The sequence below is a fragment of the Mauremys mutica genome, chromosome 21 (assembly GCF_020497125.1).
Source record: "Mauremys mutica isolate MM-2020 ecotype Southern chromosome 21, ASM2049712v1, whole genome shotgun sequence".
NCBI lineage: Eukaryota > Metazoa > Chordata > Testudines > Geoemydidae > Mauremys > Mauremys mutica.
In genome coordinates this window covers 25,144,343-25,162,684 of record NC_059092.1, presented here as the reverse complement: position 1 = coordinate 25,162,684, position 18,342 = coordinate 25,144,343, and the positions used below count along the sequence as shown (strand labels likewise).

General features: G+C 49.9%; 1 protein-coding gene across 1 annotated transcript; it reads right to left on the bottom strand.

Annotated features, from left to right (window-relative positions):
* Nucleotides 1-650: 650 nt before the first annotated feature.
* LOC123354520 (adhesion G protein-coupled receptor E1-like) lies at nucleotides 651-9,727 on the bottom strand. Its single transcript, XM_044996640.1, is given in 9 exon segments — nucleotides 651-787; nucleotides 1,231-1,323; nucleotides 2,048-2,216; nucleotides 3,077-3,168; nucleotides 5,211-5,217; nucleotides 5,854-6,089; nucleotides 7,704-7,898; nucleotides 8,328-8,498; nucleotides 9,482-9,727. Coding segments are annotated over 9 exon segments (1,215 nt in total). The 3' UTR covers nucleotides 651-781.
* Nucleotides 9,728-18,342: the final 8,615 nt, after the last annotated feature.

The window sequence follows — 18,342 nt, the reverse complement described above, 5'->3', positions numbered from 1 at the left end:
TCAGGCACTCTAGCTCCCAGACTGTACTTCCTGATGTCACCATTAGGCGTCTCTCCAAATCCTGGCTTGCATTAAGCAGCCATGGGGCAGAGCGCAGGCTGTACTGAATTCATAGGACAGCACTACTGGGCATGCTCGACAGCACCCCCTTGCTGTCAGGGAGCACTAGGAACTGCACTTAGACCAAGCATTGTGGGGATTTGGGATGTGGTTGCTTGTGCCCCATTTCCAGCCACTAGAGGGAGACACAATTGAGCCTGTCTATTTTAGGGCGTAGGAACGAAACCACTCAAGAAGGTGTTTTAAAAAGACACCACAAAGTCATGCATTCAAAATCAAACTCATTTTACAGTATTGAAATGCCGCAGACATGCAAAACCTGCTCAGATTTCAGGGGACTGAAGGATTGGGGGCGGGGGGGAAATGATAAATAAGGAGAAAGGGAATCTCCAAAAAGCAGCAGTGGATTAAGCTATAGCTAGATTAAACTATAGGTGCTATTGGCCCGTGCCTAGGAAGTTTAACCTGTTCTAACCACTAGACCCCACAGCCAGGGATAGAAGAACCCAGGAGTCCTGACTGCCAGCACCCCCAGCTCTAATCCTCACATCCCTCTCCCCTTCCCAGCCCGCTGATTTAACCCTGGGATCACACTCCAGCTGGCAGGTTGGTTTCGAAGTTCTGATCCTGCAAGCACTTTAAAGACGGCAGATTCAAGTTCTGCGATAAGCTTTTCCTTCTCCTGTGGCGCGATGGCGTCTCCTGCCTCCCGGCCAGAACGTCAGCCCTGCAAGGAACGAGAGACACCGGCATGGTTCTGGAGGGGAAAACACAAGCTCCCAAGAGAGTTTTGATATCAGATGAGTGAGATCAGGCCTTCTGTGCACTCGGATTTAACCCAGACTTCAAGCTCCCAGAGTAGCAGATTTCCATGTCTATTGGTGTCACTGGAGCTTCCCCGAATGCTCTGAAGTCTCTGAGGGCTGGTTTGCAGCCAGCTTTTGTGCAAATTTAACTATATCAGTCCAGACATCACGGCTGCCCTGCACCAGGGAGTCCTGACTCCCAACCCCCTTTGCTCTAACCACTAGACTCACCCCACTTCCAGAGCCCGGAATAGAACCCAGGAGTCCTGACTCCCAGTCCAGTGCTGCAACCCTGCCCAGATCTAGCCTTTCGGATGCATCTGGTGAGGGTCGGCAAAAATCACAGGGTCATTGGCTCTCTTACCGCTTTGCTGCTGGTGGCTAAAGTAGACATGGAGACATCGGAAACATAGGACTTGGGTTTGCAGGTGAACCGTCTCTTGTACTCCTCCCGCACCTGGAGATGCAGAGACAGTCAGTGGTGCCGAGAGATCTCTACTCTCTAGGCCATCTCCATTTCTAACGTGCCCAGCACCTCAGCACCTGGGCGTTATGCAAATGAACAAGAGCTGCATCTAATCCTGCCTGATAAAAGGGACTTGAGCCCCTGATGCAGTCATTGGGGCTCATTGGCTGTTATCCATGCGGAGACTTACAGCTATTTATGCTCCTCCTCCTCTATGCCTTGGTACAAGTTAGAGCAGCCTCAGGGCTGCTCTAACACTCGGCTTCCTGTGGCAGCAGAGAATTCCCATAATGCAGTGCACTCTAGACTTCCACCCAATCCACAACCCTGCACTGGAGCAGAGTCTTTACAGGAGATAAGCATGGAAGGGGATTCTCAGGAGGCCTTTTCCCTCGAGTTTAACAGCCCTTCGAGGTGCCAGACTGATTATTTTAGGGAAGTTCTCCAGGGAACTGAGAGGCTAAGTGACTTGCCCAAGGTGTCGACAGCACAGCGTGGAATTGCGCCCAGTCTCCTAAGTGCTCAGCTAGTGCTTCAGCCTCTGGGCCATCTTTTCTCTCCACACAAGGGGCTGCTCCATCGCTTTGTTACTGGGGGAACCCTGGGGGGAAAACTTGGGGGGATCTTGCCCAGTAAAGCGTCGTTAGCCCGCCCTGCTCTCTGCTGGCAGGGGGTCTGCTGAGTCTATCAGGGGACGAAGGGCCCTAAGTGGTACCTGGCGATTGAGGAGACAGTGCACCAGGAAGATGAAGGCTCCCTGCAGGCTGTTGACAACGGTGAATAAATACGCCATGACCGTGGCGGCTGGGCCGATTTGGAGGAGACCGAAAATCCAAGTGCAGCCCAGAATGAAGACTTGGGCGATGGCTTTAAAGGTCAGTAGCCTGTAGAAAGGCAGAGGGAGAGATCCCGTGATGACAGGCCTCTGCAGGGCTGCTGAGTTGGGGGGTCCGGGCCGAAATGGTGAATGCTTCCTAAAGACCCAAGTCTCGCTAAGAGGGGCTGGGACGGATTCAGATCCTGTCTGGATCAGGCAAAAGGAGCCCTGTGACACACTCGCCAGCACTGACTGCAGGCACATAGAAACACAGAGAGAGCTTTGCTTCTATGTGACCTGGCTTTGGGGGTGACTATCCCAGCCGGGCCCCATTGCAGAGGGCAGGTGGGGACAGGATGAGGAAGGTGTCAGTGTGGGGTACACAGCAAGGAGCAGAGCAGGTTTGTAAATCCAAGGTGTCAGAGACGGGGGAAAGCCCCACTGGGAGCAGATCTCCAGCTGGTTCAAATCGGCAGATCCCGTAGAGAGACACCAGCTTCCACCAGCTGAGGATCTGTCCATCCAGGCTACGCAGCAGCCTCACCCTCTCTCCTGCATTCTAGCACCCTGGCCACTCCACGGCTGAGGGACACAAACAATGGGGCATCCAGCACTGCCCTTGGGGGGCCGTCGGCCAGACTGAGGCTCTCCAAGGGCTGTCCCAGCACTCAGGGAGGCTCACAACTCCCACTTCAGCCCAGTTTTTAAAAGAGGGAAACTGAGGCACAGTGACTTGCCCAAAGTTACACTGCCAGTAGCAGAGCTGGGAATGGAACCCAGGAGTCCCGACTCCCAATTCTAACTGTTAGACCCCACTCCCCTCCCCGAGCTGGGGACAGAAGCCAGGAGTCCTGACTCCCACCCTGCCCCCTCCCTCTTACCACCACTGAACTATACTTTGCAGCTCTGCTTTTAAACCAACATTACCTGGTGTCCTTAAGGGTGGACACTTCAGTGTTGAGGCTGGAAAGCTTTCACTGCAGCATCCAGAGGGTTAAGGCAAAAAGGACGGAATTAATCTAGAATCAAAGTAGAGAGGTGGCAAAATTTGCAAATACAAAGTTGCTCAAGATAATTAAGTCCCAGGCAGACTGCGAAGAGCTACACAAGGATCTCTCAAACCCAGGTGACTGGGCAACAAAAAGCCAGATGAAATTCAATGTGGACAAATGCAAAGTTATACACATTGGAAAACAGAATCCTAATGATACATATAAAATGATGGGATCCAGATTGGCTGTTACCACTCAAGAAAGAGATCTTGGAGTCATTGTGGAGAGTTCTCTGAGAGCATCCACTCAGTGTGCAGCGGCAGACAAAAAGCAAAACGAATGTTGGGAATCATTAAGGAAGGGATAGATAATAAGAGAGAAAATATCATATTGCCTCTATATAAATCCATGGTACGGCCACGCCTTGAACACTGCGTGCAGATGTGGTCGCCCCATCTCAAAAACGATATATTGGAATTGGAAAAGGTTCAAAAAAGGGCAACAAAAATGATTAGGGGTCTGTAGCGGCTGCCATATGAGGAGAGATGAATAAGACTGGGACTTTTCAGCTTGGAAAAGAGACGACTAAGGGAGGATACAATAGCGGTCTAGAAAATCATGACTGATGTGGAGAAAGTAAATAAGGAAGTGTTATTCACTCCTTCTCATAACACAAGAACTAGGGGTCACCAGTGAAATTAATAGGCAACAGGTTTAAAACAAACAAAAGGAAGTATTTTTTCCACACAACACACAGTCAACCTGTGGAACTCCTTGCCAGAGGATGTTGTGAAGGCCAAGACTATAACATGGTTAAAAAAAGAACTAGATAAGTTCATGGAGGAAAGGCCCGTCAATGGCTATGGGCAGGGATGGTGTCCCTAGCATCTGTTTGCCAGAAGTTGGGAATAGGCAACGGGAATGGATCACTTAATGATCACCCTTTCTGTTCATTCCCTCTGGGGCCAGGGGACCCAGAGGATTCAGGGGGCCTGGGGCAAAGCAACTTTGGGGGGCCCCTTCCATAAATAAAGTTGCAATACTTTGCCCTGGGGCAAATTACCCCACTTGCCTCCCCGGGCAGCCCCGGGAAAAATAGACATTTAAAACCCTTCTACATCTCGGCACAAACTCAGTTTTGTGAAAACTTCTTCTCAAGTCACTTTTACAAGGTATCACTGGTTCTCAGCATCAGCTAGTGCTAAAAGGCACTAAAGCCCATTAAAAGAGTTGGACAAATATGTTTCATCAAAACTTTTTTTGGATCAAAAACTAGGGGTTTTTAAAAAGCAGAAAAAATCCCGGACAATGTCAGCTTTCCTTCAAAATGTGTTGTGGTTTTTTTTAATTGAAAAGCTGAAATTAGCCTGCCAAAACCTGAACATGTTTTGGGGTTTCAGAAGTGTGTGGCCAAATATTTGCTGCTTGCTGTGTTTGATTGTTTAAAGAAACAAAAAAATTCTGCTTAAAAAAAAATCCAAAACTTTTGAACCACCTCAGCTTGTGACCAAACACCTAAGCCCATCCAGTCAGAGATTTTTCCAGGTTTCTGATATTTTACTGCCTTCCTTGACTCATATCTATCGCCATAACTTTGGATTAATTTAGGTTAGAACATAGGAATGGCCATACTGGGTCAAACCAAAGGTCCATCCATCCAGCCCAGTATCCCATCTACCGACAATGGCCAATGCCAGGTGCCCCAGAGGGAGTGAACCTAACAGGCAATGATCAAGTGATCTCTCTCCTGCCATCCATCTCCAACCTCAGGCAAACAGAGGCTAGGGACACCATTCCTTACCCATCCTGGCTAATAGCCATTAATGGACTTAATCTCCATGCAGTTATCTGCCAGCAGCTACAAGAACAAAAGGTTAACGTGACGTTCACTGAACAACAGCACCCTGGTGCAGCGATTACCATTGATATTAGTGCTACCCAACGGGGCTCCTACCGAGCCACAGAGTGAGGGACAGTCCCTGCCCCTACCAGCACCATCTAAATGATGTGGGGGAAGGGAAACTGAGGCAGCGAAGGGGGATGTGACTCATTTCGGGGAGTTCTCTGGCCTGTGTTCTACAGGAGGCCGGACCACATGATCACAGTGGTCTGGCCATAGAATCTATTAATTTTATTCAAGGTTAAGATCATGCACAGAGGTCAGGAGCAGAGCCACAGAGAGAACCCAGGTGTCCTGCGCTCCAGTCGACTAAATGCTAGAAACATTAATTCATTCATGAAGGACGGCAGCACAGCTGTCGAGACAGATGCCCACTGGTCCAGAGCATCTTTTGCTGGGGCGTGCTGGGACGGACACACACACACACACACACACACACACACACAGTGCTGGTGTAAGACAGGACCTACTCTCTTCACTCCCGTTTTTGCACTCACACAGCAAATTTGTCCTGCAGGTCTAACCACAATACATCAAATTTCCTTAAGGCCGAGAACGCCTTAGATTTGGACTGTTTACTTCTAGGGACTTATAAGGCCCCATCACTGTAGCATTTAACAATCTTTAATCGATTTTGTCTCCCAATGCCCCGGTGCAGCAGGGCAGTGCCATTATCCCCATTTCACACATGGGGAAACTGAGGCATTGGCTTGCCCAGCACCAAGCCTGTAGTAGAGCTGGGACTTGAACCTGCATCTCCCCTAACACATGTTAATGCCCTTCAGGGCCAGATCCCCAGCTCAGGCACTCACTTTTCCTGGCTGCCGTAGCCCTCCGGCATAACCGCCGCCGAGACGGCCACCACCAGGGCGGGGAAGCCGTAGCCGAAGAGGCTCAGGTGCCGCATCTTGGGGCTGTGGGTGCTGAAGTAGTTGACGACCCCAAGGTTGCGGACGGTGAGGAAGAGCATCACGGCCTCCAGGAACATCCAGGCGAAGCAGGCCAAGAAAAGGTAGTGCAGGAGGCCAGCAATGATGGCGCAGGCCAGCTGGGGAGGGAAGAACGCCCGCGTGAGCGCAGAGATCCCAGCTCTGCTTCTACGTGGTTCCCTGGGCTGGCACTTACGGTGACCACTAATGGCGACACTATGCAGAACAGGGCAGGAACTGGTGAACCAGAGAGAACCTCAGGGTCTGTGTCCAGCAGCCCAGCTAAACGTTTGAGCATTGCCTCCACCCTACCACCAGGGGCACTGTAGCCACCACTATCTTCTGCCACACAAATCCCAGCTCAGGGGGGCATTTCAAAGAGCCCACTCGAGGTCTGGGACCTTCAGCCTGCACTAACAAGCACTTCACAGAATCATAGAATCTCAGGCCTGGTCTACACTATGGGGGTGTGTGTGTGTCAAACTAAGGTACGCGACCAGCTACGCGAATAGCGTAGCTGAAGTCGAAGTACCTTAGTTCGGACTACTCACCCGTCCAGATGCCGCGGGACCGAACTCCGCGGCTCCCAGGTCGACTCCGCCACCGCCGTTTGCAGTGGTGGAGTTCCGGAGTCGACCGGAGCGCTTCCAGAGTTCCAACTATCGCGTCTAGATTAGACGCGATAGTTCGAACTCCGAGAAGTCGAACTCTCCGCATCGACCCGCGCGGTGAGTATGGACCTGCCCTCAGGGTTGGAAGGGACCTCAGGAGGTCATCTAGTCCAACCCCCTGCTCAAAGCAGGACCAAACCCAACTAAATCATCCCAGCCAGGGCTTTGTCAAGCCTGACCTTAAAAACCTCTAAGGAAGGTCACTTGCTGTGATGAAGTGGGAATGTTCTTGATGTGTTGTTTGAATGCTGAGTGGGGAGTATTGACCTGGGAAGGTTGCAGGGGAGTTTTGCTGGGACGGCCTGCACTGGGGAAGGGAGCATACCTGAGCATGTAACCTGAGAACCCAGGAGGGCGGTTGGAGGCCAGGTAACACCTCTGCCCGGGACACTGGACAAAGGACACAAAGGCTGGGGGAGGAGCCGAGGGAGAGGCTGAAGGGAGTTTCCCTCTGGAGCTGGCTGAGAAATGGAGAGGGGCTTCCCAACAGGGCTGTGGCCTCCCTGGGGGCCCCAGATGGACCTCACTAAAGGGGGTCCTGTTGTCTGTACCGGCAAGACCCGTTTCGGACTGTGTTCCTGTCGTCTAAATAAACCTTCTGTTTTACTGGCTGGCTGAGGGTCACAGTGAATTGCAGGAAGTGGGGAGTGCAGGACCCTGACACCCCCACACTCCGTCAAGGTCTCTTCTAGTCCTATAATTCTTTCATTTAACAGCCTCTAATGAGCATCCTTGGGCTTGGTTCCCCTGCATGAAACCCACCCCTGGGAATTACCATTGCAAGAAGGGAGTTTGCCCTAGGATCTCATCTCTGCCCAGATGGCCATTGCTAGCTGCATACCCAATAAACGCTCGCTCTTCAAAGTAGGTCAGTATCATTACCCCCATTTTACAGATAGGGAAACTGAGGCACCAAAAGGTGCTTTGCCCAGCATCACCAACAGGCTCAGGGCAGAGCCAGGACTACAACCCAGGTCACCAGAGTCCCCAGGCAGTGTGCTATCTACCAGACTGCTCTGCCTGCCCCGTTAGGCACCACACGAGGGGTGGGGAGTGCTTTACCTGGTGGCTGGGGCTGTCCACCACGGTGAGGAAGAGCAGGTCGGCCAGGAAGAGGCAGAGGCAGACCTGCAGGTGGATGGAGGTGTTCACGTTGCGGATGGAGCGGCACAGGAGGAAGGTGAGGATGGGGAGGAAGAGGCACAGCAGGGAGAGGGCCAGCCCGACGTGGGAGATGAGGAACAGTGGGAAGCCTGCCTATCGGGGAGGCAGGGCAGACGGCTCGTTAGGAGGCCACGCGTCGTCCCACGTGGGGCAGTTAATGCAGATGGGGCTTTGCTAAGAACTCCCCCCGACTCCTGCCTGTGACAGATAATCGCAGCTGTTCCAGGGGAACATGGGCATATAACTGTATAGGGGCCTTTATTTCAACCATAGGGCTCTGGGAGCCAGCAGGGGACCATGGAATGGGGCACCGCCTGTGATCGGCCCATGATGCCCACCTCCAGTGCTCGCCCCAGCCCCTTTGCGCTTTCCCCAGTGCTGCCCCCCATGCTGGGGAGGGGCTTCCCGTAAACATCCCCAGAGCTACCGCGTTGTCCTCCTTCAATCTCTCCTATCCCGAGAGGATGCCCGACTGCCCCCAGCAAAGCCCGCAGCCTCGGTCTGCGAGCACGGGCCCGTTACCGTTATCTCCCCCGATGCCATGAGGATGGCCAGGTTGGAGACGTGATTGCAGCTGCACGTGGTGTGAGTGGCGTTGCTACGCACAACCCTGCACCCTGCCCGAGACCAGCTGCCACGCCGGTCCGTGGCCTCCCACGAGACGCAGATGAGCTTGTCGGGGCTGCTGCTTGGCTGCAAAAAAGGAAAAAGCCAAGAATAACGCAGGTTGGAAAAAACGTACCAGGGGAGCGGGTCAGAGACTCCAGGAGAGCACTTGAGAGGCAGACTAACAGGGGCCGTGCAGACCAGTGGACAGGGTATTAGACTGGAACTCAGGAAACTTGAGTTTTAGTCCTGGCCTGCTGTGTGACCTTGATGGAGTGACTCTCCTGCTCCGTGCCTCAGTTTTCCCTCCCACCCTTTGTCTAGACAGACTAAGCACTTGGCAGCAAGGGCTGTCTCACACGATGAGCCGCTCCTGCCAGAAGGGGGCACTGATTTCAGCCTGTGCATTAGCACGAATACTGAACAGTAGGGCAGAGGGTAAACAGCCTCTCTATCGCTCCCCACAGAGAGTGGGCCACAGAACACACATGGAGTGGTTCTGAAGGGCTCCCAGACTCTGCATCGGCCTTAATGAAGCAGAAGAAAAATCTATCCCTGCTCCTAGTATTAACACCTCGCTCTTCAGTGCTTTCCATCCATCAGTCAAGCCACTTTCAAAAAAAAAAATCACTCTCATTACACCCATTTGACATCTGGGGAAACTGAGGCACAGAGTGAGGGAGGGGGAAATATAAAGGTCAGCCAGCAAGCCAGTAGCAGAACCAGGAGTAGAACCCAGGTCACCCACTAGTGCGCTATCCACTAGGCCACACTGTCTCCCCGTGTTCTTCTCTCTCTCTTCCCCTGTCACTCAAGCCCAATAGCGGGAAATTCATACATCTACTACTGATGGTCGGTTAATGGAGCTGGCCCTTTAGCAGCTGGAGGAGAAATTCAGACTTTCTGATCAAGAAGTCATGAGTTCAATCCCACCTTCCCCTCCAAGGCAGCACCACACTTGAGAAGAACACAAGAATTCCTCCCCACCTCCGAGTTAATTCAATGCAGCATCCCCATCAGAGGAATCAACCCGAACCGCAGTTCATGGAGGGACGTTCCGCCGGCCTTACCATGATGGTCTGGAAGGTGTAGTTTACCAGATCCAGGAAATCGGTCTTGGCCTGGCTGGTCAGGAAGGCACTCACCACCCTGGAATTTATCCGAACTCGCCAGACAGAGGTGGCCCTTTGGCCATGGAAGAAGCTGCCATTCAGGATGGACTCCATGCCCACATAGGAGGCAAACGCCACTCCAGCCCGGGCTGCAAGTATCCCCAAGGAGAAACCAGGTGAATTAGCGGCTTCTTTACCCCGCATTGCACCGGGGGACTCGCAAAGCACTGTACAACTCCCCTGCTTCAGGGCTGGGTAATGTATTGCTTTAGACCCACCCACGGATAAAAACGAGGCACAGAAAAGTAATATGTATCAGAGGGGTAGCCGTGTTAGTCTGGTTCTGTAGAAGCAGCAAAGAATCCTGTGGCACCTTATAGACTAACAGACGTTTTGCAGCATGAGCTTTCGTGGGTGAATACCCACTTCTTCAGATGCAAGTGGTGGAAATTTCCTGGGGCAGGTATATATAAGCAAGCAAGAAGCAAGCTAGAGATAACGAGGTTAGATCAATCAGGGTGGATGAGGCCCTGTTCTAGCAGTTGAGGTGTGAAAACCAAGGGAGGAGAAACTGGTTCTGTAATTGGCAAGCCATTCACAGTCTTTGTTTAGTCCTGAGCTGATGGTGTCAAATTTGCAGATGAACTGGAGCTCAGCAGTTTCTCTTTGAAGTCTGGTCCTAAAGTTTTTTTGCTGTAGGATGGCCACCCTTAAGATCTGCTATTGTGTGGCCAGGGAGGTTGAAGTGTTCTCCTACAGGTTTTTGTATATTGCCATTCCTAATGTCTGATTTGTGTCCATTTATCCTTTTCCTTAGAGACTGTCCAGTTTGGCCGATGTACATAGCAGAGGGGCATTGCTGGCATATGATGGCATATATTACATTGGTGGAAGTGCAGGTGAATGAACCGGTGATGTTGTGGCTGATCTGGTTTGGTCCTGTGATGGTGTTGCTGGTGTAGATATGTGGGCAGAGTTGGCATCGAGGTTTGTTGCATGGATTGGTTCCTGAGCTAGAGTTACTATGGTGCGGTGTGCAGTTGCTGGTGAGAATATGCTTCAGGTTGTCTGTGGGCGAGAACTGGTCTGCCACCCAAGGCCTGTGAAAGTGTGGGATCATTGTCCAGGATGGGTTGTAGATCCCTGATGATGCGTTGTAGGGTTTTAGCTGGGGACTGTATGTGATGGCCAGTGGAGTCCTGTTGGTTTCTTTCTTGGGTTTGTCTTCCAGTAGGAGGCTTCTGGGTACACGTCTGGCTCTGTTGATCTGTTTCCTTATTTCCTCGTGTGGGTACTGTAGTCTTAAGAATGCTTGGTGGAGATTTTCTAGGTGTTGGTCTCTGTCTGTGGGGTTAGAGCAGATACGGTTGTACCTCAGTGCTTGGCTGTAGACAATGGATTGTGTGGTGTGCCCGGGATGGAAGCTGGAGGCATGAAGGTAGGCATAGCGGTCGGTAGGTTTTCGGTATAGGGTGGTGTTGATGTGACCATCACTTATTTGCACCGTGGTGTCTAGGAAGTGGACCTCCCGTGTAGATTGGTCCAGGCTGAGGTTGATGGAGGGGTGGAAGCTGTTGAAATCGTGGTGGAATTTTTCCAGAGTCTCCTTCCCATGGGTCCAGATGATGAAGATGTCATCGATGTAGCGTAGGTAGAGAAGGGGCGTGAGTGGACGGGAGCTGAGGAAGCGTTGTTCCAGGTTGGCCATAAAAATATTGGCATATTGTGGGGCCATACGGGTGCCCATAGCGGTGCCACTGATCTGGAGATATATATTGTCAGCAAAATTGAAATAGTTGTGTGTGAGGATAAAGGCACAGAGCTCAGCAACCAGTTGTGCTGTGGCATCATCAGGGATACTGTTCCTGACAGCTTGTATTCCATCAGCGTGTGGGATGTTTGTGTAGAGAGCCTCTACATCCATGGTGGCCAGGATGGTGTTTTCTGGAAGGTCACCAATGCATTGTAGTTTCCTCAGGAAATCAGTGGTGTCACGGAGATAGCTGGGAGTGCTGGTAGCATAGGGTCTGAGTAGAGAGTCTACATATCCAGACAGTCCTTCAGTGAGAGTTCCAATGCCCGAGATGATGGGGCGTCCAGGATTTCCGGGTTTGTGGATCTTGGGTAGTAGATAGAATAACCCTGGTCGGGGCTCTAAGGGTATGTTGATTAGTTCTGGTGTTAGTGTAGGGAGTGTCCTGAGTAGATGGTGCAGTTTCTTAGTGTATTCCTCAGTGGGATCTGAGGGAAGTAGCCTGTAAAATTTAGTATTGGAGAGTTGTCTGGCGGCCTCCTTTTGGTAGTCAGACCTGTTCATGATGACAACAGCACCTCCTTTATCAGCCTCTTTGATTATAATGTCAGGATGGTTTCTGAGGCTGTGGATGGCATTGCGTTCTGCACGACTTAGGTTGTGAGGCAAGCGATGTTTTTCCACAATTTCTGCCTGTGCACGTCGGCGGAAGCATTCAATGTATAGGTCCAGACTGTCATTTCGACCCTCAGGAGGAGTCCATGTGGAGTTCTTCTTCTTGTGCTGTTGGTGGGAGGGTAACTGTGTATCCGTGCGCTGTTCAGTGTTGTCCTGAAAGAATTCTTTGAGTCGGAGACGGTGAAAGTAGGCTTCCAGATCACCGCAGAACTGTATCATATTGGTGGGGGTGGCAGGGCAGAAAGAGAGTCCCCGAGATAGGACAGACTGTTCTTCTGGGCTGAGTGTGTGGTTGGCTAGATTGACGATATTGCTGGGTGGGTTAGGGGTACCACGGTTGTGGCCCCATGTGGCAGGTAGGAGTTTAGACAGCTTACAGTCCTTTTTCCTTTGTAGAGAGGTGAAGTGAGTAATGTAGATCTCCTGTCTTATTTTAGTGAAGTCCGTTTGTATGGAAGTTTGGTTATTGATGAGAGTCTCCAGGTTGGACAGCTCTTTTCTGATGTTTTCCTGTTTGCTGTATAGGATGCTGATCAGGTGGTTCCTCAGTTTCTTCGATAGAGTATGGCATAATCTCTCACTGTGGTCTGTGTAGTATGTAGATAGTAGTGGATTTTTTACCTTTAGTCCATTAGGTATGATGTCCATCCGTTTGCATTTGGAAAGGAAGATGATATCTGTCTGTATTTGTGCAAGTTTCTTCATGAGGTTGATGGATTTCCACTCCATACGGCTAAATGCAGTGCCTTGCATGGTGTCAAGTATCAGAGGGGTAGCCGTGTTAGTCTGGTTCTGTAGAAGCAGCAAAGAATCCTGTGGCACCTTATAGACTAACAGACGTTTTGCAGCATGAGCTTTCGTGGGTGAATACCCACTTCTTCAGATGCAAGTGGTGGAAATTTCCTGGGGCAGGTATATATAAGCAAGCAAGAAGCAAGCTAGAGATAATGAGGTTAGATCAATCAGGAAGGATGAGGCCCTGTTCTAGCAGTTGAAGTGTGAAAACCAAGGGAGGAGAAACTGGTTCTGTAATTGGCAAGCCATTCACAGTCTTTGTTTAGTCCTGAGCTGATGGTGTCAAATTTGCAGATGAACTGGAGCTCAGCAGTTTCTCTTTGAAGTCTGGTCCTAAAGTTTTTTTGCTGTAGGATGGCCACCTTAAGATATGCTATTGTGTGGCCAGGGAGGTTGAAGTGTTCTCCTACAGGTTTTTGTATATTGCCATTCCTAATGTCTGATTTGTGTCCATTTATCCTTTTCCTTAGAGACTGTCCAGTTTGGCACGAGGAAATAAGGAAACAGATCAACAGAGCCAGACGTGTACCCAGAAGCCTCCTACTGGAAGACAAACCCAAGAAAGAAACCAACAGGACTCCACTGGCCATCACATACAGTCCCCAGCTAAAACCCCTACAACGCATCATCAGGGATCTACAACCCATCCTGGACAATGATCCCACACTTTCACAGGCCTTGGGTGGCAGACCAGTCCTCGCCCACAGACAACCTGCCAACCTGAAGCATATTCTCACCAGCAACTGCACACCGCACCATAGTAACTCTAGCTCAGGAACCAATCCATGCAACAAACCTCGATGCCAACTCTGCCCACATATCTACACCAGCAACACCATCACAGGACCAAACCAGATCAGCCACAACATCACCGGTTCATTCACCTGCACTTCCACCAATGTAATATATGCCATCATATGCCAGCAATGCCCCTCTGCTATGTACATCGGCCAAACTGGACAGTCTCTAAGGAAAAGGATAAATGGACACAAATCAGACATTAGGAATGGCAATATACAAAAACCTGTAGGAGAACACTTCAACCTCCCTGGCCACACAATAGCAGATCTTAAGGTGGCCATCCTACAGCAAAAAAACTTTAGGACCAGACTTCAAAGAGAAACTGCTGAGCTCCAGTTCATCTGCAAATTTGACACCATCAGCTCAGGACTAAACAAAGACTGTGAATGGCTTGCCAATTACAGAACCAGTTTCTCCTCCCTTGGTTTTCACACTTCAACTGCTAGAACAGGGCCTCATCCTCCCTGATTGATCTAACCTCGTTATCTCTAGCTTGCTTCTTGCTTGCTTATATATACCTGCCCCAGGGAATTTCCACCACTTGCATCCAAAGAAGTGGGTATTCACCCACGAAAGCTCATGCTGCAAAACGTCTGTTAGTCTATAAGGTGCCACAGGATTCTTTGCTGCATGTATGGTTGGTGATAGTGTTTTTAGTCATTGGGTTAGACCTGACACTCATTGTCCTGTCGTATGGTCTGATTATCAGGGCTGTCCTCAGAATCTCCTCTAAGAAAACCCTCAAAAAGCCCTCAACACCTGCACAGCCCACATCTGTGTGGTGCTGATTTCTTATGTTTCTGTCCTCTTCACCACTCTGACACACCGGTTTGGTCAGGGCATCGCTCCCCATGTTCACATCATCTTGGCAAACCTATGTCCTCCTCCCCACCATGCTTAACCCTGTCATTTATGGGGTTAAAAGTAAAGAGCTTCGTGACAAAGTGGGCAAAAACATCTGCAGAATGTGATTGCTGGGGGCACTGACTTTAAACATGTGTGACAAGAGGGCAAAATGATATCTCCTTGTTAATCATGTGTGTTCGTTCCTAGTTTGGCTGAACACACCATTGTGGAAGTTCACAGTCTGAGAAATTCCTCACACCTAATGTCTTAGCATTCCATCACCAAGCACTGCTCTCTCTGTTGCTGAGTTCCCTCTCTCTGACCATCTCCTGATCTTTCAGTGTCACCCATCAGCTTCCATTCTCTATCCCGCTGTCCCTTGGCCTTTCCGTGAGTTCCAGACTACAGAAGATACTGCAGCTTTCTGAACCAAGGTGACTTTCCTGTGTCAACAGGGTCCTTGTCCGTTAAACTCAATGAAGCCACATTTTCTGATAGTCAAAGAAAAGTAAAGCAACTACAGCACTGCATGAGAATTGTGAAACTGTGTGTTTTTGAGAACTGTAATGTGTTTTCCTAGATTTGGGCGGGTGTTCACGAGAATATGATCAAACCACTAGTAACCATATTTTGTGCACTCAGCCACTATGAACTAACAAGATGAACACCTCATAGTTCAGGGTTAATTGGAAAGCAGGCTTTTAGATGCAAGATCAAAATTCAGGTGGCAGTTTCTGCTAATCAGAATGGGAGAAAGGGAAAGACAAGTAAATAAGTGAGAATCAAAGGTGATAAATGGATAAATACCTTGAGTGTCGATACCTCTGATATTAGACGCTTATTGAAAGGTCAAAAAAGTGATGATCCAGTAGGGGTCGTTATGTGCTATGTGTGTTGTTCAAAATATAAAAGATTAGCTAATTCAGTGCACTTTGGAGCTGTCGTCTGAAGCCATCTTGAGAAACATTTTTCCTAAACACCATTTTAACCCAGCAGGTGAAAAACTGGTCTCTGTGAACCTGCTGTTAATTACTCAATACCGTTCCAGATGTTAGACATAAGCAATAGGTTTAGAGCAGCCCAGATATTTACTTATGTGTTGTTAGTATATAGGCTTGTTTGCCAGCCTGAGATAGAATTTTGGGTTTGACTTTTTGATACTCTCATATCTTACATTAATATGTGTGAAGAAGAATGAACAAAGATTCTGTGTGTTGCATTTCCCACAACCAGATGGGGCTTTTAGTACAATGAGAAAAGCTAAGGGTAGCGCTAAAGTGCTACAGGGTATGGGGGGAGTATAACATATGAGCATACGCTGGAAGGCTGCTGGCTCTTCTCTTGAGGCAAGTCAAACACTAAAAGGCCAAGGAAATGCCAGTTCCTGGCCATATCACAACCTGATTCCTCATCCTTCCCACAGAATACAAAAGGCGTGGGACCAAGACCCTAGATTCATAACTTTCCAAAATGGAACATGACCATAAGTTGCCGAGGGCGTGCGTTGTAGGAATATCTGAGGCTGCTAAGAAGGAGGAAATGGGAACGGGGATTGGGAACACAAGGCAAGGCTCTGCAGCGTCAGAGCTGGGAATAGGACAGCGGGAAACAAGGCTCTGTGGAATATATGCCATGCTCACTGGAAACTAACCCCAACATCACATTGTCTGCACTTCAGATTTCTGCTTTCTGTCTGTGTGACAAGAACAAAGGGTGGGGGTGAAGGGAAAGCCCTCTACCATGTGTGCTTAAATCTAATAAATTGCAATGTTAGACCCCAGCATGCTTACTAGCATTTAATCCTTGATCAGACAGAATTTTGCTGTGTTCCTGTTGTGTAGGTACAAGTGCTGGCAAGCCATGCTGTCTCTGCATTGAACCATTCATTAGAACAGTACAGCATGCACATTCTGTAATGCTGGCTTTAGTAACTCAGGACAATGGCCCGGTGAGGCCGGTGAGGGGAACCAGCCTTAACCAATCAGAATGAAGTAAACAGGTGTATCAATCATATAGTAATAAGTAACCTGTGTGATGTCAATCATGTAATACTGAGTAACCAGTCTGTAAGAAAGAGAATAAAAGCAGCGGTCCGGGACTATCCTGGGACGCCTCACTGCAGCTTTGTCTCGTCTCTGTTTCCCGATACAACATCTGGTGACCCCGACGTGATCCAGACGCAAGACCCCCGACTCATCGGCTGGCTTAGCCTTGGTGCACCACAGCGCAATGCGCTCCCTCGTGAGTATGGGGGGGGATTTATCCATTGAGCAAAAAGATCATGCAAAAGAGTTATTGAAGCTTATCAAACAGGACGGGTGTACTGCAGTATCGTTATGGCACTTGGAGGAATTGCTCCGAGTGATTGAGTATAAGTGCCCATGGTACTCGAACCGAGGCTCCCTAGATCACTCCGATTGGATAAAGATCGGAGAGGCATTGTTTAGGGAACCTCGAGCCGAGATCCAACATATTCTGTTGTGGCAGCACTGTTCAGCTGCGGTGGGGAGATTACGAAAAGAGGCGTCCCCCTCCGCACCTCCCTTGCTCTCGGTAGAGGCATCTCCCGCCTATCCCCGAGTGCTCCCACCAGCCCCTTTTTAGCACCAAAAACTTCTACACCAGTGGTGGACACCCTGGGGCAGAAGTCCCTTCATCAGGGTGCTGTCTGTGCCGCCCTTGCGGCGGCGCGGGCGAGCGGACAGGACCCCTTATTGGAAGAATGGGAGGGAGAAATCCCTTTGATGTTTCCCCTGTCTTATGACCCTCCCAATGAGGCAGGTGAGGTGGTAGCTCAACACTCCACCATCTCGTATTCTATTCTTCGGGAGCTTAACAAAGCGGTACGTGAGTCAGGGCTGCGTTCCACTTATGTGCAGGGTATGATAGAAGGGATCGCTAATAGTTATACTATGATCCCGGAGGACTGGAAACATCTATTTCGTATGATCCTTTCCCCTGCACAGTACGTGGTATGGGATAATGAGTTTAGGTTGGCAGCCCTAGCACTCGGTAACGCGCAGAATACTGCTGAGCAAATATATGGGACAGGAGCTTTTGCCACCATGGAGCAACAATCTATATTGCCCATGGAATCTTTTCACCGCACGGCAATGTGCATTCAGAGAGCCTTTCGGCGCGTTCCAGCCTCTGGCAAGCCCCTTCGATCATTCACAAATGTTAAACAACAAGCTACTGAACCTTATCATCATTTCGCTGATCGCCTCAAGGAGGCTGTTCAACGCCAAATTGACAATCCGGACGCTCAGACGGAACTCCTTTTACGCTTAGCGTATGAGCAGTCCAATGCTGACTGTCGGAAAATTCTCCAAACTATCATTCACCGCCCTAATTATACACTCGCTGACATGTTGCAGGCATGTGCCGAAGTGGGCACTCAGACCCACGCTATGGCACTGTTGGCGGGAGCAATCCGTCAAGGTAACAAACCTACAGGTAACTGCTTTAACTGCCAGCGACCTGGACACTTCAAAAAGGAGTGCCGGGCCCCAGGAGGTGGTGCTCATAAGGGCGGAACTAACACCACCGGGGGCCGTCCTTCTAAAAAGTGCCCAAAATGTAATAAGGGATATCATTGGGCTAATCAATGTCGCTCCTCAACCCCAGATAATTCGGGAAACTTTCGACCGGGCCCCACTCCAGCCCCGGTTTAAAGGAGGGAGCTTTGCCTGCCACAGCTGCTCGACCAGCCACAAAAGGCAGTGCTGGTTTGGATCTTATTAATGCAGTAGATATGCAATCCCCTCTCCCTGGTGACGTACTTCTCATGCCTATGCAGCTTTCTGGTCCGCTTCCCCCAGACACATTTGGGTTAATTTTGCCTCGCTCATCTGCCAGTAGTCAGTCTATTATGATTGTGCCTGGAGTTATCGATTCTGATTACACCGGCATTATCTATGTTCAAATTTGGAGTCACCTTCCCCTC